Source organism: Onychostoma macrolepis, chromosome 18, assembly GCF_012432095.1.
Source record: "Onychostoma macrolepis isolate SWU-2019 chromosome 18, ASM1243209v1, whole genome shotgun sequence".
Classification (NCBI taxonomy): Eukaryota; Metazoa; Chordata; class Actinopteri; order Cypriniformes; family Cyprinidae; genus Onychostoma; species Onychostoma macrolepis.
This window is the reverse complement of record NC_081172.1, coordinates 26,538,633-26,563,693: the sequence shown is the minus strand read 5'-3', so window position 1 is coordinate 26,563,693 and position 25,061 is coordinate 26,538,633. Positions and strand designations below refer to the sequence as shown.

The following is a 25,061-nucleotide window of genomic DNA, read 5'->3' as shown; positions in this document are numbered from 1 at the left end:
CACATTCTGGTTAGTACGTAACTTAGTTTGAGTTCACTTGTGCATTTGCGTCTTTTTGTACATACAAGTTGTAATATTATGTTTAGTTTATGTTGTATAAATAGCTGATTAATCTCATATGGTGCATTTCCTTGAGTTAAATAAGCTGCCAGCAAAGCACTTCAGTTTACTAGTGTTCATTCAGCTTTTAAGTTTTAATAACAATGATTGGGACTATCATATATATACACAATTATAATGAGAACATATTATTATAAAACGTTGAGAATTATTTGGTCTAATTTGTCGTATTTCAGTTTATCAGTTTCAGCGCACGCAGCTCGAACAGCAATGCACAACATTAATAACAATGATTGGGACTATCATATATATAAAATAATGAGAACACTATTATAATAAAACTTTGTGAATTCTTTGGTTTAATTTGTCATGTTTCAGCGCGTTGTTGCGGGAAGAGCCAAGAGCGTCACCTCTTATTAGCGTCACCTCTTATTAGCGCATAACTTAGTTCAAGATCACTTGTGCATTTGCGTCTTTTTGTGCATATTTAAGTTATAATATTATGTTTATGTTGTATAAATAAGTGCTTCTGTTTACCGGTGTTCATTCAGCAGCACACGCAGCTAAAACTGCATGCTGCTATTTGAAACAGTGGTATTCATTTAAGATGCTTCTTTTTCAAAATCATTGATATATTAATAACCAGGTGAGGGTGTGCACTGTGATTGGGAAGTGAGAGAGCCCGACCGATCTGTGACAGTACCTCCCCCTCCCAGAAGGCACATGCCAGAAGGGGGGGTGGGGGTGGGCGCCCTAGAGGCTGATGCAGGACAGAGACACTGGGGAGGCCTCCAGGGTGGGTCAGGGGACTCCGGCGGCCACGGCGGGTTTGGGGACTCCGGCAGCCATGAGGGTATCGGCCTTTCAGGAGGTCATGACTGATGAACCATCGTGGCCTTGTCCAAAGTCCCAAGCATGGCCACTATGGCTACCAAGACCACGGGTATATAGCCCCCCCAAAAAACTTCTTGGTGAAATTAGGGACCTTAATACCCTGGAAGGAGTCTGGAGAGCGCTCAGGAGCGGGCTCTGGTGGGTGCTCTGGAGGAGCGGAGCTGGACGGGACCAGCGGAGACGTAGGGGACGATGGAGGGCTGGACGGGACCAACGGAGACGTAGGGGACGATGGAGGGCTGGACGGGACCAACGGAGACATAGGAGACGATGGAGGGCTGGATGGGACTGGCCCTGGAGAGGTGGGCTCTGGAGGGCGCCTGCGAGGAGCGGGCACTGGAACGGGACCTTGAGGAGCGGGCTCAGGAGGGCGCTGTCGAGGAGTGGGCTCTGGAGATGGGCTCCAACACATACTCTCATAGGTCATCAGTAATCCCAGGGGCACATGTGCGTCTGCCGGTGGGCTTGACAGCGGAGAGGCCGGAGGCGGGCTTGCGTTGGCTGTGAACGGCGGGCTTGAATGAGCCGTGGACGGCAGCATGCTTGAGGGAGCCGCGGACAGCGGCGGGCTTGCGTTGACATCTACAGGGCAGTCGATAACGTCGCCAACAGTAAAGGACAAACCACTGAGCCAGAGTGCGTATTCGATATAAGGCCCAAGAGAACAGATAGAATCCGATGCCGACGTCTGTTGATAAAGATGGTCATCCAAACCACCCCAGAAGATTGTCTTCAAGGTTCTTTCCCTCCATGGAACCCTATAGGACAGATCTAGAAAGTCCTCAACGTAATCCTCTATAGGTCGGCCATCCTGAATAACAGTGAGGAGTGAATTCTCAGGGTTAGAGGATATGATGTCCATGTTCTAGTAGGTCCGATCTTCTGTTACGGAAGGAGACTCACACAAGGGATTAGAAAACAATAGGATGAATTTATTCACTGCAACTGGTGAAAATGGGAAATGGCAGGGGAGTATAAAGTTCAATAGAGCAGTTCTTTGGGTTGACGAGGAATATAATGAAGTTACTGGTTTTACAGGAGATCGTGGATGGAAGACTGGTGACAGCACACACCTCAGATCAATGGGCAATGATGACATCCACACGGAGACGATGATGGAGACATATGTTGGAATGGAGCGTTGGAGTATACACTGGATGAGACACAAAAGGTTAGATAGATAGATAGATAGATAGATAGATAGATAGATAGATAGATAGATAGATAGATAGATAGTACGAATAGCATTGAGAATCCACTTCTTAAGAACGAGATTGGACAATGAACTGGTGTGAGGTGTGTGCTTATGTATGCTGGCTGATGAGGGTGCTGATGATGTGCAGGTGTGCTCAATCAGAAACCAGGTGAGGGTGTGCACTGTGATTGGGAAGTGAGAGAGCCTGACCGATCTGTGACACCAGCGACTTGTTTGCATTATTTAAGCATTGTTTTATTTATTTGTAAGGCTGCTTTATGTTTGATTTATGTTGAAGTGTTTAATGGCTTTTAATGGTGTGACTTTTTTTGTAATCAGCCTCTCAAAAATTATATAAAAATTTGGATTTAGATTTATTGGCCAACATATCGGTTATCGGCTTTCATTTATAAAGAATTATTGGTTATCGGTATCATCCAAAATGTTCAAATCGGTGCATCCCTACTGCAGATCATTTGCTTTGTTCTGAAACAATGTTGCATTTAGTCAATCTTGGGCTGACTGCATGTTCATATATGCTACAATGAACCAAACTAAGGGAGAAAATGCAACAAGCCAGATGTCAAAACACCCTTAGTGAAATATGATTAAATATTGCCCATATAAGTATTTTGGAATTTTGTGACGGTTTTGTTTGCAATCATTAAATTGATCCACATTTATACTGCCATTTTATTGGCCTAGTCCAACTAGTCTCAGCTGATACATTTGGTCATTGTACATGTTGGTCACATGGTTGGGAAGTTTATTTTGTTTATTTGGTTGTGCTATTTGAGACTATCTCACCCTGCACTGTAGATATATTGGTATTCCCACCGGCCATTGTGAAGCCTGTGTCGGTAAACTGCTACTCATAACTGTGTCATTGTATTCTGTCTCTTGATTATACAAATCACATAAAATCAGCCTCTCTGTAAACATCATTAATCATCCATTCTCTTTGGCCTTCACTGACACTATATGAGTGAACGGGAAGAAGAGTGAAGTTAGTATTATGTTGCGTTTATGTATTTGGGTTTGTACATGTGACCCTGCCAGTTTAGCATAAGCCTGAATGTCCCTTGACTCTCCATATGTGTTTATGAAACAACACTTGGAGCATAATTATGCTTTGGTTCTCATATTGTTTTTTTAATGTGACTCAGTGAGACGTGGATTATGCATCAACTGTTTAATGAAAAAAAGAAAAGAAAATTGAAAGAAGAGAGAAACTGTAGTTGGGCCTCTTAGAATAACTAAATCCTGATGGGCTGGAGATAAATGAGTGTATTCTTGTAAAAGAAAATGAGTTCACGGAACTGGGAAGATAGAAAAAGACCAGCTTCCGCGAGGCAAAGTAGAATGTGGACAAGCAAACTGCACTTTAGAATTAATGGTGTTGATGTTTGTTTCATCTTTGTGATTCAAATCTTTTGACCCTGTTTAATAAAAAGATTCAGTCCAATTAGTTCACTCACTTGTTCAGTGACTCTTCCTGTAGGTAACATCAATAAACGAGTAGCTAACAACCAGTGAATGTTCTCTTATGAGCCAGTCATTGAATTACTTACTCAGCAGGTTTGTTCAAGTTTCGCATGTTTACAGATCTCCTAAGAGACTCTAAAATTAGTGTTTAACCTTATAAACTTTTTATTGACAATAAAACAGATGCATTTTTTGTCCTTTTTGTTGACTGATTTGAGCATGACTGTCCTGGAGGCACCCCTGCCCTGCACATTTTGTATGTCTCCCTTATTCGGACGGGACTAGTTTTCTAAACTACGTTTGAGTTTCGATTCTTATCACCTGACGTCTGCGATTTTCATGTACCAATTCGGACGGGACTAACATCTCTGTGTTTATTACAGAGGTGGGAGGGTCTGTTTTGTACATCTGGGCGTTTCAGAGATCACGCGCTCTGTATGCGTGCATTGCGTGTCATTCGGATTGATTACCATTAGTATAACAGTTTTACTACAAATACCATGGTGAAGTATAGCAAAACCATGTTAATGTGTGGTTGCTTTAGTTTTACTTTAGTTATTTATTTGTAGTAAACCCGTGTTTAATTTTCATAAAGGTGCATATGTAATTAAAACATTATGTAATTGAGTGCAGAAATGAACGCGAGTAATTTTACCTGGCCTTGAATATTACAATAGCCAGTCTGAATGGTTTACGTGATCTGACTCTTGATTTTATTATTGTTTTTAATTTATTTACTTAGTTTTTTCCTTGCCGGGAGGCAAATATATCAAACATGAGCGAGGTAAGAGTGTCTATGGTAATTCACGTTGGCCAAAACACACAAGGAAACGCGTTGTGAAAAAAAATCTCACCGGCAATCACAGACATCGCATTCGGACGGGATTAGTTTTCTCAGAGGATCACTGAGTTTGCTGAAAAACAGTAGGTAATTTGCTCTGGAATTATTACAGAGGTTGTGTGAGAAAAACACAGACATGGCAGATTCGGACGGGATTAAAATCACCAAGTACGTTTGTGAAACACACATTTCTCTAACAACCCCCTGTAAAACTAGTCCCGTCTGAATAGGGCTTTAGACACACCCAAATCAGGTCTTGCAGTCTCTATTAATGAGCTGATGATTTGAATCAGGTGTGTTAGATGAGGGAGACATGCAAAATGTGCAGGGCAGGGGTGCCTCCAGGACAGGTTTGAAAACCACTGACTTAAACTATACAAAAAAGGCAGAAAAAATTATGAGTTATGTCTTTTTTGCATATTCATGAATGAGCTAGACTCTTCTACCTAACAGGCATGTTTGTTCAATGGGTTCAGCCAATGAAATGCCTCTTCAGATCCACACTTGAATGCCATTGGTTCGCTCTAATTGTGCGCTTCAAAAGGGACTAAATGATGAAAAATATATCATAAAGGACTGGAGCAGAAGACCAGAGATCTGCTCTCTGCTTGTGAAGTCTGCCAATAATTGGACTCTGTTCAACAAATCTCTCACAAAATCCTCTCTGACAGCTTTACCATATACTGTACGACTATGACAGTAGCTGATCCTCCATGATATGGTGAGTATGATTGCACTGAGTACCTCACACACACGCACACACACACACACACACACACACACACACACACACACAAGAGCACTCACATGTATTCTGCCGGTTTCAGCAGGTCGCCGACTGATCGATTACCTTACAGTTTCTCTGTGGGAGAGCGGTTGAATAATGTGAAGGGAAGGCAGAGACCCAGGCCAGTGCAGGGGAGATGTTAAAATAGCTTTGCATCTGGATAACAGTGCCCCTCAAGCTGTCTGCCACCCTCAGCTGAACTATAGCGTATCACATTCAATGCACTAATAGAAAAGGCAAGCATCACTCTAACCATTGTTCATACTTATGGATTTGAACAAAACTTTAACTTAATTAATTTAACTTAAACATGTAACTCATCCTGCACTGCAATATTGCTATGAATCAAATCATGAACTTTTTCTAAGCTACTGAATTTCTAGATGCATCATGGACAGTACAACAGAAACAAAATCTGAAAGTCCAGAGTCAGGACAGCTTACTCCTGAATCTTTTTATTTTCTTCATATTGTGTATGGTGGTTCACAGCAGTGACAGAAAATTAGGGGATGTTACTAAATTAATGTTTTAAAAATAAAATTTTGAATATTAAAATATCAAATTAATTTGAAAAAAAAAAAAAATGAAATGATCCTTTCAGTATTTGGCTGCAAGTCATTTGAATCATTCATTCTACAAATTTGTTCAAACAGCTGAATCATTCAGAAACAAATCAAGTCACTGCCTTTATGAATCATTCACTGAAATCATTTGTTCAAGATCGCAGATTCATGCAATAGTGAAACACTGTTGCTCAAAGATACGTAACGGTTCTGCTGTGGCTTTGTTTGGAACTATTTTTATTGGCCAAATACGGCAAAAACAGTTAATACCATGTCAAAAATTTAACTCCCTTAATATTAACTTGTTTACTGAACAGTATAATAAAATCAGTATCACACTTGGAATTAATATTCTGAAAAAAAAAGGCACTTGTGTTATGATATTGTGCAACTATTCTGGAGTTTTGCCAGGGCAAGCACCACTTTCTCTACAGAAAATGTCAATAAGCAATGTGATTGATAATTTTAATTAACATTATAATCATGTTATAATTCATGTTATAATAAAAAAAAAATACCTCAAGTCTGCTTTAACTGGCGGCCAAGAAACCACACCACGAAATGGGCTGATGGTGCAATAAGTGGCTCAGTGAACATCATCCTATTCGCTAAGTTTAATGGTTTCACATGCGCACACGAAAGTCTGTATTTTTTTTAATTTTTGCATCAATCCTTTTAGAGGCTCTGTAATAAGGTGCTAAGAATATCATGAGAAGAAACCTGAAACGGTTTTAACCTGCATTTTTGCATAATGAAAATGTGCACATTGAATTCATTCAGTCATGTTTGACAATCACTAAAGAATCATTAAACAGCTTCCATGAAAACACACTTCTTGTGTGATCCATTTATTTTCATAAAATTCTTAATTTTTTATTATAGAAAACTAAATAGAAGCAAAAGTCTGGAAATGCAAATATTTTTCTGTACTCTGCTTTCTTTTTTCCATACTTTTCCAGGCCTGGAAATTACTCAAATCAAATTCCATACTTTTCCAAACTGCATAGGATCTAGGGCTGCAATGATATATCGCATGTGATTGTCATGCGCATCTCATCAGTAAAGCCGGTTCTGTGATTATTAATACATTTCCATCACCTGCTTTCAAATGGACCGACATTTAATACACATTGTGTAGCTTGTCAGTGAACTACGGCACTATCACGTTCAAGATTGCAGGCGATTCATCTGCGATTCTGAGCGCTAATTGCATAGCTTGTTGGTGAACAGCTCTATGTATTAAATGCCGCTCCATTTGAAAACAGGTGATGGAGATTTATTAATAATCACAGAACTGGCTTTACTGACGAGATGCGCATGACAATCGCATGCAATATATTGTGCAGCCCTAATAGGAACCCTGTAGATAACTCGACATGGCATTCCAATATGTAACTGGTGTGATTACATTTCTAACATATTTCAAAATATGCCAGGAAAATGGTCTCCTCCGGTTGCTAAAACAACAACAAATAATCTGAACTAGAAGCTGACATGAAATTCAGTCATTCATGTCCAAATTAATTCCCACGTCCAAAGTCTTTTCTGGATGAGAGTTCTCCTTCTGCACTACTCATAAATGCATGGTATTTTTTAACGTGTTACTGTGTGGATTGCTCTAAGATTAGACCGGTTACCTTCAATGACACAGTGCTCCGGTATGGGGATTTGCTTGATCATTTCTGCACAGAAGGTTTTGATTTCTTCCATGTTGTCTCTTAGGTGGATCCAGAGTCGATCTCCCTCCCGGGGATCTCCAGCCACCACCTTTTGCCCCTCACTGTTTGGAGATGTGTCAGGTTGAGTCTCTGTGAGTTTGTGGTTCTCCTGCAGGGTCGTGAGGCCAGAATGGGTCTCTGAACTGGGAATGGCTTCACAGACATCGAGTTCTGCGCTCAGATCCACCCCTTCTCCCTCTGGACTGCTGTCAGAGTTAATGGATCGTGTGCGTACAGCGTGAAGAGCCAGACTCTTTGACCTGAACACGAGAGAACAGCACACGTCAAAATACGAAAACTCAGTCAGTCAATTTATTTTAGGCTGCGAGTTATTAAAAAGTGCCATACTCTACTAGAAGATGTATGTATAGTATTCATATTTTTGCAGTGTTGAATTTTGCCAAATCAAATTTAAGACTTTAAGACACCCATAAATAAAATTAATACCATATAAAGAATGACGAGTGCTATTTAAAAACCTTCACCATACATTCTACTATTCCTTTCCATGTGCAAACATATTAATTCAAGTTTCAATCATTTATTACATGTTTAGCTGTTCATGTAATCTACCGCAAAAAAGGAGGTTTGCATGTCACAGACAGTTAATAAGCTTTACAATCAGAACAGCGAGTAACAACAAGGCATATCAGTGCAGAAATTTGATTGACTATTTGGGTGGATAGCCATTTAACTATCGGAAGGTCTATTTCAGCAATTTTGAACTTTTTAATTTATTTCTAAATTCCCACAGGTCAGGCCTACCTGTTGAACCTCATCTCTCTGCGCTCGTCTCGCGAATCCTGACCCAGACTATGGCGTCTCTGAGGACCAGGAGAAGCACCCTCTTCCTCAAATTCCTCCACCTCATCACCCATCTTCTGCTCGAAAGCCTGAATCTTCACCTGCAGACGCTGGTTCTCAGCAAACATTTCAGAACCAGACTCGGCTTCACATGACCTTGACAAATCCTGCACCTTCTCCTCCTCTCTGACGCACAAAGATAAAGGCCTAGTTCAAAATGAAATACAACTGCACTGCCTAGTGTATACTGAACAGTATGTACTGCATACTTTTTAAAAACAGTATTTGAAATAGCATTAGCAGTAGGTAACACTTTATTTTACAGTGACCTAATTACACATATTTCATTACTATACTTACTATAGTAATAACAGTAAATTTTGCATAATTACAATCAACTACATTAAACCCTCACACTACACTGTAAAAAAATATAATTTTAACTGTCAAAGACTCTAAAAATGCTACAGTAAAGACCTGTTAATTGGTTACCGGTAAGTTCCTTTACTGTAAAGAAAAAACTGTAATAGATCTAACAGGAAGTTTAATGTAGTTTTACAGTAAAATACTGTTAAATGTACAGTTTGTGGAACTGAAAAAGAACAGTCAGATTATAATTTCCAGTGTAAAACCATAAACTAACATTTCCAGAATTGCCTGTCTGACACTGACATTATGTTTAAATAACTGGGTTTCTTAATAGTTCATGATATCAGTTATATAGATTTTAGGGTTTTATGCTACAACTCATGTTGTTTAATTTAATGTTTATTGCATTATTTTAGTGTTGTGTGTTATAATTATGGTGTTTTGTATTTTTGTGTACTACACTGTGCACCTTCTATATACTGGTATTTACATCGGCTTGAAAAGCTACTTGTAATGAACCTTAATTCTTCTAACCTATTGATATTAATTGCTTAACTTAAGTTTAATTTAAATTTTAATTTACAGTCCAAACTGCAGTTTGAATGCAGTTTATTGTCAGTAAACAAAAATACAAGACTAACGTCACTGAATCAAGTATTCCAGAAAGCCACATAATAATACTGGTTTATTCCAAACATAAAAACAATTTCTATGTAGTTGAAATAAAGATTTTGGAATGCAATTTTGGAAAAGATGATAAACGAGAACAAAGGGAGAATGTAAATAAACGTAGAAAACGGGCAGTTCTATCCTGTCCCTTCAATTATTTGTAAAATAAATAAAAATAAATAAAAAAAACAATATCCAGTATTTCATTTAACAGATTTCTCTTTATTCGTCATCTTTCCTACGCAACCTATTTTCCTTATGAGAGAACAAATTAAGTCTTAGAAACAAAATGTTACTATGTGGAGTACATCTTTACCTCATTGGACTTTTAGCAATGAAACTGCCAAAACACTGATTAGCTGAAGAATTTTGCATTTGTTAAGGTTGACAGGCAGACAAAGGCATGTGGATTAGGGAGCTTTTAAACAGAAGTTATTCCATCATAATAAAATGTCAATTGCTTCAATAAAACTAATCACCCGTGTGGTTTAAAAAATTAATATAGGAACATGCCAAGGCTATTCAGGAAATCTAAGCAAGTGACATAACTGGGAAAATTGTGTGTTGTGTGTGACTACCTGCTAAGTGTGCTGTCAGCCTCCAGCTTGCGGCCCAGCAGTCGAGCGATGGCGGTGAAACTGTTGCTCATGCGGTAGATGTCTTTTCCTCCACCACCCAGGATGGAAGTGTAGCGATCGGTCAGGCAACGGATTTCCAGCAGTAGTGTGTGATGGGCGCTGTGCTCCATACTTGCTAACAGTGATACCAGATACTGCAGCGCCCTGCGAGCCTGGACCTGCACACAAGAGGTCAGATTTGTGTGACAGGTGTGACACTGAAGACTGGAGTTCTGGCTGCAGAAAATTTTGTTTGCCATCACAGGAATAAATTACATTTAAATTACATTAAAACATATATTATATATATATATATTATAAAAAAAAACAACAACAGATATTTTAAATTGTAATACTATTTCAAAATATTTCTGTTTTTACTGTCATTTTTATTAAATAAATCCAGCCCTGGTAAGCATAATGGTGTGCACATCAAAAGTGAGTTTAATTATTCGTAGAGTAGATTACTTGCAAAGTCAATGCAAAGGAGAGAACACACACAAATTCCTGTCAGGTGATGTGAAAAACGCAAATTGGCACAAGTTTTTGCAAGCCAATCAGTAAACAGCTTATTGACACGTCTGGTTGAATCAGAAAATGGAGGAGAACATTACGTGATTTTTTATTCAAGTGACACGAAAAACATCCTGTGAGTAATCTAAAGACATAACGCGATGAGAATATTTGCTTCACATTTGGTGAGCACACACCATAAGATTCTTCTTTCAAAAACATTTTTAAAATCTTACCGACCCCAAACTTTTCACCAGTAGTGTATAAAAATAAGTAGTTCCATTCAAGTTTAATTTTTAACAATATGAATTCACATTAACTACAAGCTATAAACCATTAAATAATATAAACTGTATTGTGTAATGTTAATCACTTACTGATTATTATAATCAATGACATACAGTATTCTTGTAACGACTAGTCCACTGGAGGCGAGCGTAGTGAGAACCCAAGTGCAGTTTATTTACAAAGTGATCCAAAATACAAACATAATCCATGACTTGACTTGACTTGAACAGACTTAACCCTCTGGGGTCTGAGGGTGTTTTGGGGCCCCGGAGAAGTTTTGACATGCCCTGACATTTGTGCTTTTTTCAAGTTGCTTATAAACATTTTAATGGCTAAAGTCTAAAAACACTGTATTCAGCACAAACTGGGCTACAATAATATGTGAGCAGCATGTACGTACGTGATTGTATTTTTGAGAAAACAACGTTTATGCGTGGTTAGAAAAAAACTAAAATTTTAAAGTAACTGAAAAAGGCCATAAAACACACACCGAACATTTGTTCACAAGACTTTTGAGAACTGGATCTTGTAGCCTAGAATATTTGCTTCAAAATGATCTGAAAATAATCTAACTCACTCATTCAGAGAAAACAATATATTGATAAAAATTTTCTAAGTCACTTTTTGAGTAGAAAGGGTCTATGCAAGAGGGCGTGAACTATTCTGGATAATGCTGTGACTCACACCTGAGAAGACAAAGGCCCGCATAATGAGCTCCATAATGAGCCATTCAGTCAGGTATGTGATAGAGGGAATTGCTACAAGAAAGAATGTGAGGAAAAAAGAAATGTGTATACATATAATTATCACATAAAATAACTTGAGATTCACTTGCGAGTGCAGTTAAACAGTTTATTAGGAACAAACAAACAAATAAACAACAGAAGAGTCAAAACATCGTGGGTGCAATATCCAAAATATCCAAAACAGTGGCAGGAAACTGGAACCCAGGAAAACGGGAGACAGCAGAAACTGCATGAGAAAACACAAAACAGACGTGAGCAACACAATGAACGGACAAAGACAAAGCAAACATGGTGACAATACATACACTAGCAGTCAAATTATTTAAACAGTAAGATTTGTAATGTTTTTTTTTTTAAGAAGTGTCTCCAGCTCACCAAGCCTGCATTTATTTGATCCAAAGTACAGCAAAAACAGTACATTATAGTTATTATAATATATAGGCCTGCATATTGTTACTATTCAAAATAAATAAAGCACAGTAAAATTAATAAATAAATTAGTGAGCATGTTGATAGGCTTATCAGGAGCAACTATATTATTACATTAGCAATCACCAATATTGACCACGTGATTTTATAACATAGATGCACACATGTTTTGCATGTATTATCATACAATACAAAAACAACATTTTATAACTGAGAAACTAAATTATTATTGTTAAGCTTATTATAAACATGTTTGAGCAGGTATTTGCAAACAGAGTAGGCTACTTCACAGTAAAGATTGGTCTAAACTTTCTTAGACATTACTTTTATATCATTGTTTATAGAACATATAACTGTCCTCACGTCGTGCAACATTTAAATGCAATGAAAGGTTGCCTATCATATTTCAAAATGTTGCACTCGATTTCACACAATTTATTCTGGAGTTATAGTTTGGGAAAAGTTCAACTAGTAAATGCGTTCAACTTTGTCACAACAACACATTATCGAATGCCAATAAGAAACATTACTTACTCTGTATAAAATATCTCCTCATCTGCCGGCTCCAGCTGCGCTCACGTTCTGTTTGTGAGGTAAACAAAGCTTTTTCCTCTCAGTGCATCTTCTGGGGGTAAATACAAGGCTTTTTCCTCTCAGCGCGTTTCTGAGGTAAATACAAGGCTTATATCTCACAGCGTGTTCTTCCAAAACTGAAAAGTATCCGAGATGAATGCGTTGCTGCTTTGTTTACGGTGGTGTGGGTGTTTACATGCCGCGTGTCTCGCATGGAGATTTGTAATAACAATAGCGCAAGCAGCGCGTGGGCATGACCTAATTAAAGATAATGAGACCAGACGGAAAAATTGGACCTGCCGTTGGTTTCATACGGATTACTTTATCACAGAATATTTGTTTTCGGTAAGACTTACTTCATTTAACATAGACATGTCAAGCTTTCTATAGATATATTTCTCATGTCTGTGTGACGTATTTACTGAGTTACAGTTCATTTTAGTGACGTGTTTCAAAAAGCAGTTCGCGGAGAGAGTGAAGACTGAGAACACACCCTGTTTGTTTTCTTTATTCTTCAAAAGCACAAAGTTTAGTTGTTATTATGTGTGTTGTAGCATTTGGACCAATCAGACACACAATTTTGCATTTGATTTAACAAATCAATTAGTTATTAGATTAACAAATGGTCACAGACCCCCCACCCAATACACATAGTGAGTGCCAGGATGTCTGTGAACGCCTCCAGGCCCCCCTGGTGCCATGGCAACCCATCAGATAACACTAGTTTTATTGCTCAAAGGAATGCAAAAATGGCCGAGCAACACTCCATAAAATGGATTCTTCTCTAATTAATTCATAGAAAAACCTTTCTTTGAATGAGCACACATATCATTAAGTCATTGTGTATATTATTACTGTTTTTGTGTATTTTATACTGTTTTATGCATGCTTATAATAGATCACTAGTTAATATCACTCTGACTGTAATATGTTTGGTCTCTATCAATTTGTCTTCGGATGATCTAAGTGAGAGTAAATATTACATGTTGATAGCTATGCAACATATCAGTGTCCTAAGAATCTTTAATAGTTTGTATAATAACTTTCAATCCAACCCCTTTTGCAAATTACCATGCTCTCAGACAAAGGGTCATAAACCCCCCAGTATTTCCAAACTCCCGCTTGGAAATTCAGCCTTTCTCATTGGTCAAGCCCATCCTGAGAGGTGTGACTCTTCGCAGACCTTAAAGAGCTAACACAGATCCGCCCAAGTTTCTTCCTGTGCACTCTCTTCTGCTAAAAATCCCGGACTGCTGCCCAAGTGGAGAGCCTGAGCCGGTACCAGCGTGTCCGGTGGGCTAAAACATATCTCAGTTTTGCAGTTCTGTTAGATCTTAGAAGGATGTGAGCTAGAACTCTTCTGAAACACTTAAGTTTTGTGCCAGGCTTTGCGGCCTTGACTTTCCATTCAACCAAAGCTCCTCGGACCTCAGAACACAGAATAACATCTTGTGGAAGTCATCACTCTTCAACCCGGAAGAACGTGATCGCGAGTCCAAAACCTTGAAACCACCAAGACTTGTCATCAGAGACTGCATTCCAGACACGCCAACAGCCGTGGAAGTGCAAGTATGGTACATCTAACTAAACTAAACAGAGGTTTAGTATAAGTTATAGACCCCGTTATAAACGGCGCTGATGGTTTTATTCAGGTGGGTCACTGACTCTTTCCATAACTGCATTCTGTTTTATCTAATGGCTTCATTCATCCACTTTAGCTCCCCTTTTGTATATACGCGTGAGTGTATGTATGTTTGTTTGTTTGTTTAGATTAGTTATGTGTGTTAACGTTTAGTTAATAAAAGTTGTGTGCACAAATTACATGAGTTTCTGGTTCTGCCTTGCAAATTAATGTCCCTTTACGATTCTAACCCTCGCTACATGCTCTAATGCATTAATATTTAAGAAAGTATTTTCTGTGGCCACGAAAATATCCTTTCTTAGAGTTGATTTGAACTTGCACTGAATGGTCGCTGGACGACCAGATCAGTTGATGGCGATTTGATTCTGCTACAGTTATCACTGTCAGCCGATATAAATAATTGTAATTAATCATAATTAATTGTAATTATTTATATACAATTCCCTTTTAAGCTAATTTGCTACAGTGTATACAAATAAAAGTAGACCCCTTACAGAATCGAATGGTGTATTGCTCTTATCTGTACGATCAAAAATGGCAGAGTAATTCAAGCTCATTTCGGCCTTATCAGGAAAATCTGCCTCAAAACACATATCCGCGTTTGTCGACCCCAGAGGGCTAACTTGACTTGACTTGACATGAATAGACTTGACATGAACTGACTTGGCATAGACAAACTAGACTCACCGACAGCGGGTTACAACTTCAATACATAACAAGGAACAAAGGCAACGACATGGCTACATGAAAGAGAAACAAAACCAAACCCAAACCCCACGTTACATACCACCCCCCCACCTCTAAGGGTGGCACCTGACACCCTAGTGAAACACCCATTCTATAACACAAACAGAACCCAAAGAGTCCAGGAGGGTGGTAGAGCAGAACCAGAACAGGGGGAGGGATGGAGGGCCAGGCCCATGAAGGGGAACGGGACCTGGATCATGGGTCAACGGCAGGCCTGGGGCATGGGGCAATAGCAGAACTAAACCATGGAGCAAAGGTGTGCATGGACCATGCAGCAGTGGCAGACCGTGATACCCTGGAGGACCTGGGCCGTGGACCAGAGGCAGGTCTGAACTGTGGATCAGTGTAGGGCCTGAGCCATGGATTAGATCCACGGGAGCAAGCAGAGCAGAAATCCATGGCGGTGCAGGCAGAGCAGGGAGCCATGGCGAAGCAGGCAGAGTAGAGACATGGATAGACCACTTTACTGTGACAGAGCAGGCAGGGCATTCTTAAATAGCCCCCTTGGCAATGACAGGACAGACAGTTGAGTTCATGAACGGCCTCCGTGGCCGTGACAGGACAGACAGTGAGTTCATGAACGGCCTCCGTGGCCGTGACAGGACAGACAGTGAGTTCATGAACGGGCGCCACCACCTCGGGAGGTTCTGCAGCAGAAGCCGCCACCTCTGGAGGCACTGGAGTGGATACATGGACAGGAGAGGCCTTAGGAGCAGATTCATGGACAGGAAAGACCTCTGAGGCAGACTCATTGGACAAACTAGACTCACCAACAGCAGGTTACAACTTCAATATGCAACAAGGAACAAAGGCAATGACATGGCTACATGAACGAGAAACACAACCAAAACCCAAACCCCACATTACAATTTTTAAACATTTTAAAGTTTTAATAATTTATACTTTTTAAAAAAATATTTTGAATATACAGTATCTCACGGAAGCGAGTACATTGTACATATATTGTAAATATTTTATTCTCTTTTCATGTGACAACACTGAAGAAATGACACTTTGCTACAATGTAAAGTAGTGAGTGAACAGCTTGTATAACAGTGTAAATTTGCTGTCCCCTCAAAATAACTCAACACACAGCCATTAATATCTACACCGCTGGCCACAACAGTGAGTGAAAATGTCCAAATTGGGCCAATAGTGTCAATATTTTGTGTGGCCACCATTATTTTCCAGTACTGCCTTAACCCTCTTGGGCATGGAGTTCACCAGAGCTTCACAGGTTGCCACTGGAGTGCTCTTCCACTCCTCCGTGACGACATCACAGAGCTGGTGGATGTTAGAGACCTTGCGCTCCTCCACTTTCCGTTTGAGGATGCCCCACAGATGTTCAATAGGGTTTCGATCTGGAGACATGCTTGGCCAGTCCATCACCTTTACCCTCAGCTTTTTTAGCAAGGCAGTGGTCGTCTTGGAGGTGTGTTTGGGGTCGTTATCATTTTGGAATACTGCCCTGCGGCCCAGACTCCGAAGGAGGGATCATTCTCTGCTTCAGTATGTCACAGTACATGTTGGCATTCATGGTTCCCTCAATGAACTGTAGCTCCCCGTTGCCGGCAGCACTCATGCAGCCCCAGACCATGACACTCCCACCACCATGCTTGACTGTAGGCAAGACACACTTGTCTTTGTACTCCTCACCTGGTTGCCGCCACACACGCTTGACACCATCTGAAACAAATACTGTAAGTTTATCTTGGTCTCATCAGACCACAGGACATGGTTCCAGTAATCCATGTCCTTAGTCTGATTGTCTTCAGCAAACTGTTTGCGGGCTTTCTTGTGCATCATCTTTAGAAGAGGCTTCCTTCTGGGACGACAGCCATGCAGACCAATCTGATGCAGTGTGCGGCGTATGGTCTGAGCACTGACAGGCTGACCCCCCACCCCTTCAACCTCTGCAGTAATGCTGACAGCACTCATACGTCTATTTCCCAAACACAACCTCTGGATATGACGCTGAACACGTGCACTCAACTTCTTTGGTCGACTATGGCGAGGCCTGTTCTGAGTGGAACCTGTCCTTTTAAACCACTGTATGGTCTTGGCCACCGTGCTGCAGATCAATTTCAGGGTCTTGGCAATCTTCTTATAGCCTACTCCATCTTTATGTAGAGCAATAATTATTTTTTCAGATCCTCAGATAGTTCTTTGCCATGAGGTGCCATGTTGAACTTCCAGTGACCAGTATGAGAGAATGAGATTGATAACACCAAATTTATTCACACCTGAGACCTTGTAACACTAATGCGTCACATGACACCAGGGAGAGAAAATGGCTAATCGGGCCCAATTTGGACATTTTCACTTAGGGGTGTACTCACTTTTGTGGCCAGCGTTTTAGACATTAACGGCAGTGTGTTGAGTTACTTTGAGGGGACAGCAAATTTACACTGCTATACAAGCTTTACACTCACTACTTTACATTGTAGCAAAGTGTCATTTCTTCAGTGATGTCACATGTCACAAGATATAATAAAATATTTACAAAAATGTGAGGGGTGTACTCACTTCTGTGGGATACTGTAATTATTTAAACCTTTCAAAAAGTACTTTATTAAAATGCTGCAGTAATCGTACTGAATGATTAACAGGTACCTTAACGTATACCATTTGACATTGTACATTTGAGAAAAACATCTTTTTAAACAAACAGTTGATGAATGGCTTATAAAGCACAAGAAACCTTCTTATTGGAAGAATTATAGGACATGTAGTACAATAAATAATATTTAAAAATATTAAGAAAGGTCCAGAAATAGAGTAAGATCACAGCATGATGAATTCCATGAAAGGAAGTTTCTATAAATGCCCACAACTGGGACTGCATTATATCCTGTACAATGGGTGTGTGCCTGGCTGTGGCTGTAAGCATATCGAAACATTATTTTCCATTCCTATTTTAAACTAATATGGAGATCTGATTCAAAACATGTTTTTTGCCCAAGTCAGAGTGGTGACTCAAAGCAAAAACAAAATCAAACTGAAAGGGGGGATAATAAATTATCATGCTGGCATCAGCAATTGAATTCCCCTTTGAAAACACAAGATTTGTGACGGTCATGAACAACCTCTGATATCATATACAAACTGATCTATCTCCATCCCATGATGCCAAATCTCAAGGTGTAAAGAAACAGTTTAACCATCAACATAAAAAAATACTGTAAATAAGTGATTGTCATGATGTCCTGTTTCATTAACTGTACTTGAACATCTGCATTCTTTTAAACCAAAGTAAAATACTCTGAATAAAAAAGCATGCTCATCATAGAATGTATTTTTGAGTAAATAGAACACAAAATGAGTTTCACATCATTGGTTTGTGTGTGTATGAATAGTCTTGTATACTTGTTAGTGATAGCGAAAATATCTAAGATCACAATACAGACTTCCTCGTACAATCCTAAGAAAAAAATGTCAGAATTGTAATATATAAACTCAGAATTCTGTCTTTTTCTCAAAATTTGTAGTTCTTAATTCTTGTTACATCTCACAATTCAGTTTCCCCCCCCCTCCATGGAATAAAAAAAAAAAAGAGAAAGGCAATTGCAAATTTATATTTTACAATTCTGAATTTAGGCTATATCTAAAAAAAGACAGAATTGTGACATATAACTCAAAAAAAAAAAAAAAAATCCTAATTGTGATAAGTCGCAATTACTTTTTTTTACATAAACAAGCTTCCATAGTTTCTACCAAAATCCAAAACTTTGTAACTTGTAATGAGATGGGAAATGCTGACAAAAAGTGTAATCAATCAATCAGTAAATATTAATTAAATAAGTTTTTTTCCCCCCCATTACACCTATTTCCACATCAATCAATCTGCAACAGTCTCAATCCAGTGAACCTGACATGGTCAAAATAAAATCATCAGATGCATCAATCAGGCAGTTCCCCTGCTGAATTCTCTCCACTGGATATTATCCCAACTTCTAAAAACATTACAAGTTGGCGCTTTGGTGGCGATGACTATATGATTATAGCCTATGATGTCAGGTTAAAATGTTGGATTTTGCTGAATTAGGTAAGACAGTAGTCGTTATTTATTTTTCATGTTGGCTGCCATGCGAATGGAAAACCAAAGCACGCCTGCAGTATATGCTCTTGAGTCATTTAAATAATTATCAATATGACGTAAGTTGGCCTGCTGGTATGTGATAGTAACTCTCTAAATGGGGGCTTCTACAGTCTTAATGTCAGAATTGTTATGCAGTCAGATATGCACACTGAATAAATGTTAATCATGACATTGATTTCCTAAAGGCACCTTTGAAAATAAGCATTTTTGGTCCTTCTTTATATAAACTTAATGGTCCTAAAACTCTGCTTCTCGTATCCTACACTCAATCACAAAAGGTACAATTTCAACAGTGAAGTGAGGATATCAGGACAGAACAGTCACAGAATGACAAGATGAAGCTAGTATCAAAAAAAAAGAAGAAAAAAAAGAGTAAATGAGGAGGTGCAGTTTCTGTTCAAATCAAATGAGGGATTCAGATTCTTGGCATACACATGTGAATTTTACAGGTTGAGTGCATATGTAAACATCTGGTTGTGTTTAAATCTGATACGAGCTTTGGGCCAGAGATCAAGTCATGAGTGCCAAGAAAAGCCTTGGCCAGCCAGCTCTGTCCCGTAGACATCGGGCTGAGCTCTGGCTCAATAAACCAACACACTCCATCTTACTGTAATCTCTGCTTACCACCACCACAAATTTGTGTTTGGCCTAATAAGATCACTTTCATCAAAATTATTATGTTAAAACTATCAGCCAAATTTCATGCAGCAATACCTTGCACAGTTTTCAGTTAAACATGTCTTAAATTTGAAGAAATGTAAGGCTTTATCGTGTTCACATGTGCAAATACAGTATGCAAGTCAGACAGACAGATCTTTGGCAGTGAACTGAATAACAACTGGTATTGTTGCATTTTATTGCAGTACTGATTTGGTACCAAAGCAATAGTTCTGACATCCCTATTGGTTATGATGCTGCCTTAGAAAGTAGCTCAAAATTTCGAAATAAAAAACAAATAAAAAATAAACATGCAAATGCTTGAATCTATTTTCTTAACTGGATTCAAAAATACCTCAGTGCTGTGATGCATGCATTTACATTTTATACACTGACAAAAAAATTATATAGGATTTACATTAAAGCAATTTTCACTAGTATATTTCACAAATAGTTACAAAGAAATGGCCATTCACACTTAATTAAATGTGACATTTTGTAGAAAGACTGAAGAAGTACTTTCTTGTAAAACATACTCCAATCTTGGTTTAGTTTACAACTTCAAAAAATCATTTTGTAATGTGTACAAATGTTTATTTTGCATCTTATGGCATGGTCAGTAAAACTGATTAAATATTACAAAATATCTGGTAAAAAGCTCTCCTGACATGTTTCTTTTTAGGACTGTCATCAAGGCAATTGAAGTTTTGTTCAGAGCACTTAAAATTTAAAGATATATTTGAATAGGATTGCATCCCTCAGTGTTCATATAAACAGAACTTGAGAATCTGAAATTGGACTTGATTCATTGAGAAAATTAGTGCAAATAAACATGCCTAGTGTTGTTGTAGAACAACAAAAAACAATGCTTGTCTAAGGAGAGCAGCGTGAGTGATGAAGGTAGGAGATCTGCCTCAGCACTGTTCTGTAATTACCAGACTAAAGCTTTTAGACTGAATTATAGTGATTGATTTGTTCGTCTGTGTGACTCAGTTAAGAGTCAGCTGAAATTCAAACTGAACTAATCAGAACAACAACCTTTTCCCCTTGATGGGGCATGAACAATTCCACCCACTTCATAACTGTACACCTCATAACTGTATTATCATGCGTCTCAAAAGGATAGTTCATCCAAAAATGAATATTATGTCATAATCTGTCTTCCTCATGTGGTTCCAAACTTGTTCTTATGTGGAAATATGAGGTATTGCAGAACCACTGTGCTCTTTTTGAAATTCAATTACATCCAAAAAAAAAAAAAAAAAGGCACACTGGACATTCTGCAATATATTTTTGACGGGTTGCACAAAATGACATAAGGATGAAGTAATGATGACATGTAATGGTGCCTTTAATTGGTTTTTAATTAATGTGAATTTTTTTTCCAGATTTTTTTTTTTTTTTTTAATGAAATGCTCTAAATAGGAAACTAAAACTGTCTTGTCATGTCTTAAAGAGTAGCCTAAGTCATTGAGTCATTATTTTGATTCATTCAAACGACTGATTAATTCAGGAAATGCCGGTCCCTGCAAACCGATGTTCATACTATCCATCCTAAATAGTATGTGAGATTAAAATAAGTGTGTCCCAAAGCATAGTATGTTAAAAAGAGTATGCCTAAAGTCCCCGGATGGTCTACTATTTCAGGTCGATTTTTGAAGTGTGGATCCATGCATACTCTAATGGCTAATATTGCCCACAATCCATTGCACTTTGATGAAGGCTTTGGTCCAGAACTACAAACACGAATAAAATGTGTAAAAAATTACTACAAACATGGCAGATGTGCACAACTGATGGTTAGGTAGAGAGGTTTAGAAAAAGTATTGGTAACACTTTATTTTGATGGTCCCTTTTGAACATTCTGTTGTCACTAAGTAATGTTACAACTACATGTCAACAAACTCTCATAAGAGTATTAGTAGACTGTCTGCTTCATATCTACTAACTGCTTATTGTGTTGGTCTCCCAACAGATATTCTACTGACTATAAGTAACTTTACAAGAACGTGTCAACTTAATCTAACCCTAACCCGACCAGTCAACTAATACACTACTAACACTCTAATGAGAGTTAGTAGAAATGTAGGTGCATCATTACTTATAGTCAATAGAATGTGTTAAAGGGACCATCAAAATAAAGTGAAACCAAAGTATTTACTAATAATCAGCATTTAATCAAACAATTTTTTATTTTATCTGTGTTATATTTCATCTGCAACAGCAATGTGCTCTTTTATAAACAACCATTTGGTCGTTAACTTTTAAATGCATCATTATGCAGAAAATACGAGCAGAGTTCTCAGCATGAAAGTCCCACGACTGGCAGATCAACAAGCTACTTCTTTTCTCTCCAATACGGTAGGAAGTTAAATTAAATTAAATGTGGCGAGTGTTAACTGTGATAAGATGACTGACAGGACAGTTTACAGTGACAGGATGTGTGTAACTATGCGACAGAGCGGTACGCTAAAGACGCAGTTGTGTGACGTGATAGTATGTCCCAAAGCTTGCCTACTCTTGTGTACTTTTTCTTCACCAAAAGAGTACATACTTTAAGGGCGTAGTATAAGTAGGCACATTGGGACGCTGCAATTCTTTATAAAAGGGCCATTGGTTCACTCGATTAGTCCAAATGCAGATTCGTTCAGAAATTGTGTCTTGCTTGGAGATGCACCTCAGCTCTACTGTTGCTTTGTAGGTAATATTTGTGTTGGCAAAATTGAGCAAAAACAGATATTGTGTCTAAGACATAATACACAGGGTGTCTACAGATATGAACAAGTTAGATTTAAGACTTTTTAAGACCTTTTTAATACCACCATATGTAAAATTTAAGACCAAACCTGTGAAGGAAATACACATTATATTACATACGTAAATGTAATATTTAATGTTTTTAAATTTAAAAAGAAAACAAAATATCATCGCTGTCAAAAATGCTATTTATTATTTCAATATACAGAGAACCTTTCATATCTGAAGACAATATCCCATACAAAATATCTCTCAAAAGCTCCATATCAGCAATATTTTTGGTAATGTAAATGAAGCAATATTTTCATCAGTTTTCTATTCAGCATTTACATATTTAAATCTGCATGTTTTTAATATTTACCCCAGGTTGTTATTTACCTCCATAAAGTCCAATATTCTTTAACCTTATTAAATGTATGCGTCATCTTTCATGTCAAATTCTTACAACTGATGAGGAAATTTAATATACACAACAGGGCTGTTAGCAATCAAATTAAATAATTTGCACTACAAATTTACAACCGCAATAAATAATGTTATGAGATTAATGTTTTAAATAATTTTTTTTGAATATACAAATAAGAAATGTTGGTGGAAAAATGCATACTTTTAAACTATCTAAACCACCAGTAGGTGGCGGTAAGTCACTTATTCGTTCAACCGATTCATTCAAAACACTGAATCCTTCAGGAACAAAAATGCGAGTGCTGCTTGGAGAATGTGCAATACTTCTGATCTTTGTTTGGAACTATTTTCGCTGGTGAAATAGAACAAAACAGTCAATATTCTGTCTAAAATGTAAGTAACTACTTAACTGCTTGTTTCTTGAGCCAAAATCAATGTAACATATTTAGCAAAATAGTCCCCTTGTCATGGTATGTTATCATCATCATGTTATAAATACACTAAACATTTTGAATATAATTTAGTAGTTGTAGTGTTGAGTTGTAGTTGTTGTGTATAATTTCTACATCACCAGTGGTACCAAATGCATTTTGGAATCTGTTTGTTTGAGTGGACAGACTGGGTCAGACTAAATAATTTACTCAACCATTCATGTGAGTCTGGGATGGAACTATATGTTTATCCAACTAATCATAGACAGGGAGAGTATTTAAAAACACTCAATTAAACTTTTGGTCCTGGTTGTGGTGCAGAAATGACAAGCAAAATAATGTTATTACACCTGGCTGTTTCTGCATCTGAAGTCAAGCTGGGTTCCTTCTATGAGGATGAGTATATATTTTTAATGCAAACAGACTACAAAAACTCCAATTAGCTGCTTTACACGCAAGGAAATACATTTTCTAACTCCCTGTGAACTGTTGCCAATGTGGCAAGTTTGCAATTAAATACCAAATGAACAAGTAGGTGTTAGTTGGGTTTTAAGCTTTGAGAAGAAATATTTTGGGAAACATTCCTCCTGTCTTGCACATTTCTGGATGGACATCAATTATTTCTCATAGCAGATTGCTATTCTATGTGTTTTAATGGACGTTGGGGGCCTGCAATCCCATTTAAGCTTTATATTTAACTCTCTGGGGTCGGCTGTATCGCCGGTGATACCAACTCGTTTTTTTTAAGATCAGTGCAAAAGACACTAAAAATACTCTGTTGATTTTGGTCATACAAATAAGTGTTATACATCAATCGAAACTGTTAAGTGTCTACTTTTATTTGTGTACACTCACAATAACAACACAACTTGGTGCTTTTGGAAAAATAAGAAAACAAACAGGGTGCGCTCTCTGTCTTCTCCATCTCCGCGAACTGCTTTTAGAAACGCGTCACTAAAATTAACTGAAACTCAGCAAATACTCAGCACACAGACATGGGAGTTATGGTAGTCTTATCGAAAACAAATATTCTGTGATTAAGTAATCCATATGAAACCAACATGATGTTCAGTCTTTCCGGTCTAACTCATTATCTCTAATGCGATCCTGCCCCCTCGCGGCTCGCGCCGTACATATGTAAGTAGCCACGTGGGACGTGCGCACGTGCAAACGCCCAACACAAACAAAGAGGAGGTCGTTCATCGCGGTTCTTGTTCGTTTCTGGAAGAAGGCGCGCTCAGTAAATGCAGGATTTCCCTCAAAAGAAGAACACGATTTCATCCAGTAGAGGAGATCAATCTGATGAGTAAGTAATGTTTCTTTTTTGCATTAGTTAACGTTTTATTGTGACATAAACTTGAACAGATTTACTAGTTGGGTTGTTCCCAAACGACAACATGATGAATGCTACGCATCTAAGAATGTTTAAACCATGTTTATTATTAATACTTTGTTCACAAATAGACTTTAATAGCGTGCTAAACAATAATAATTAGTTTCTCATATATAAAATATCCTTTTTTATAGTAAAAAGTACATCCTTTTATTGTACAAAGCATGCTTGAGTCTGTGGCTACAGAATCATATCATAGGCTACTATAAAATCGTACATACTAGGCTATATGACTACAAAATCATAGTTGGGTTTTTCCCAAAGTATAATTCCTGACTACAATGTTTGAAATCGTGTAAAACATTTTGAATATGATAGGCAATTCATTGTATTTAAATTTCTTACAGCACGATGATGTTTTCATGCTCTATATAAAACA

At 38.1% G+C, this 25,061-nt stretch overlaps 2 protein-coding genes across 12 annotated transcripts in view; one reads left to right on the top strand and one right to left on the bottom strand.

The window, feature by feature from the left end:
• The window catches only part of veph1 (ventricular zone expressed PH domain-containing 1), a 124,502-nt gene that overhangs the window by 37,315 nt on the left and 62,126 nt on the right, over positions 1–25,061 (bottom strand). For 2 of the 3 annotated variants that reach the window (XM_058752122.1, XM_058752121.1), the window contains 3 exons: positions 9,964–10,181; positions 8,309–8,533; positions 7,463–7,803 (listed from right to left, as the gene is read on the bottom strand). In XM_058752122.1, coding sequence (XP_058608105.1) covers positions 7,463–7,803; positions 8,309–8,533; positions 9,964–10,181 — 784 coding nt within the window. Of the gene's footprint in view, positions 1–7,462; positions 7,804–8,308; positions 8,555–9,963; positions 10,182–25,061 lie in introns of all 3 variants that reach the window. The other variant, XM_058752120.1, reaches the window with a different exon arrangement.
• The window catches only part of ptx3a (pentraxin 3, long a), a 37,108-nt gene continuing 33,168 nt past the window's right edge, over positions 21,122–25,061 (top strand). For all 9 annotated transcript variants that reach the window (XM_058752130.1, XM_058752135.1, XM_058752134.1 and 6 more), the window contains exon 1: positions 21,122–24,595. The gene's annotated coding sequence lies outside the window, so the exon portion shown is untranslated. The remainder of the gene's footprint in view (positions 24,596–25,061) is intronic.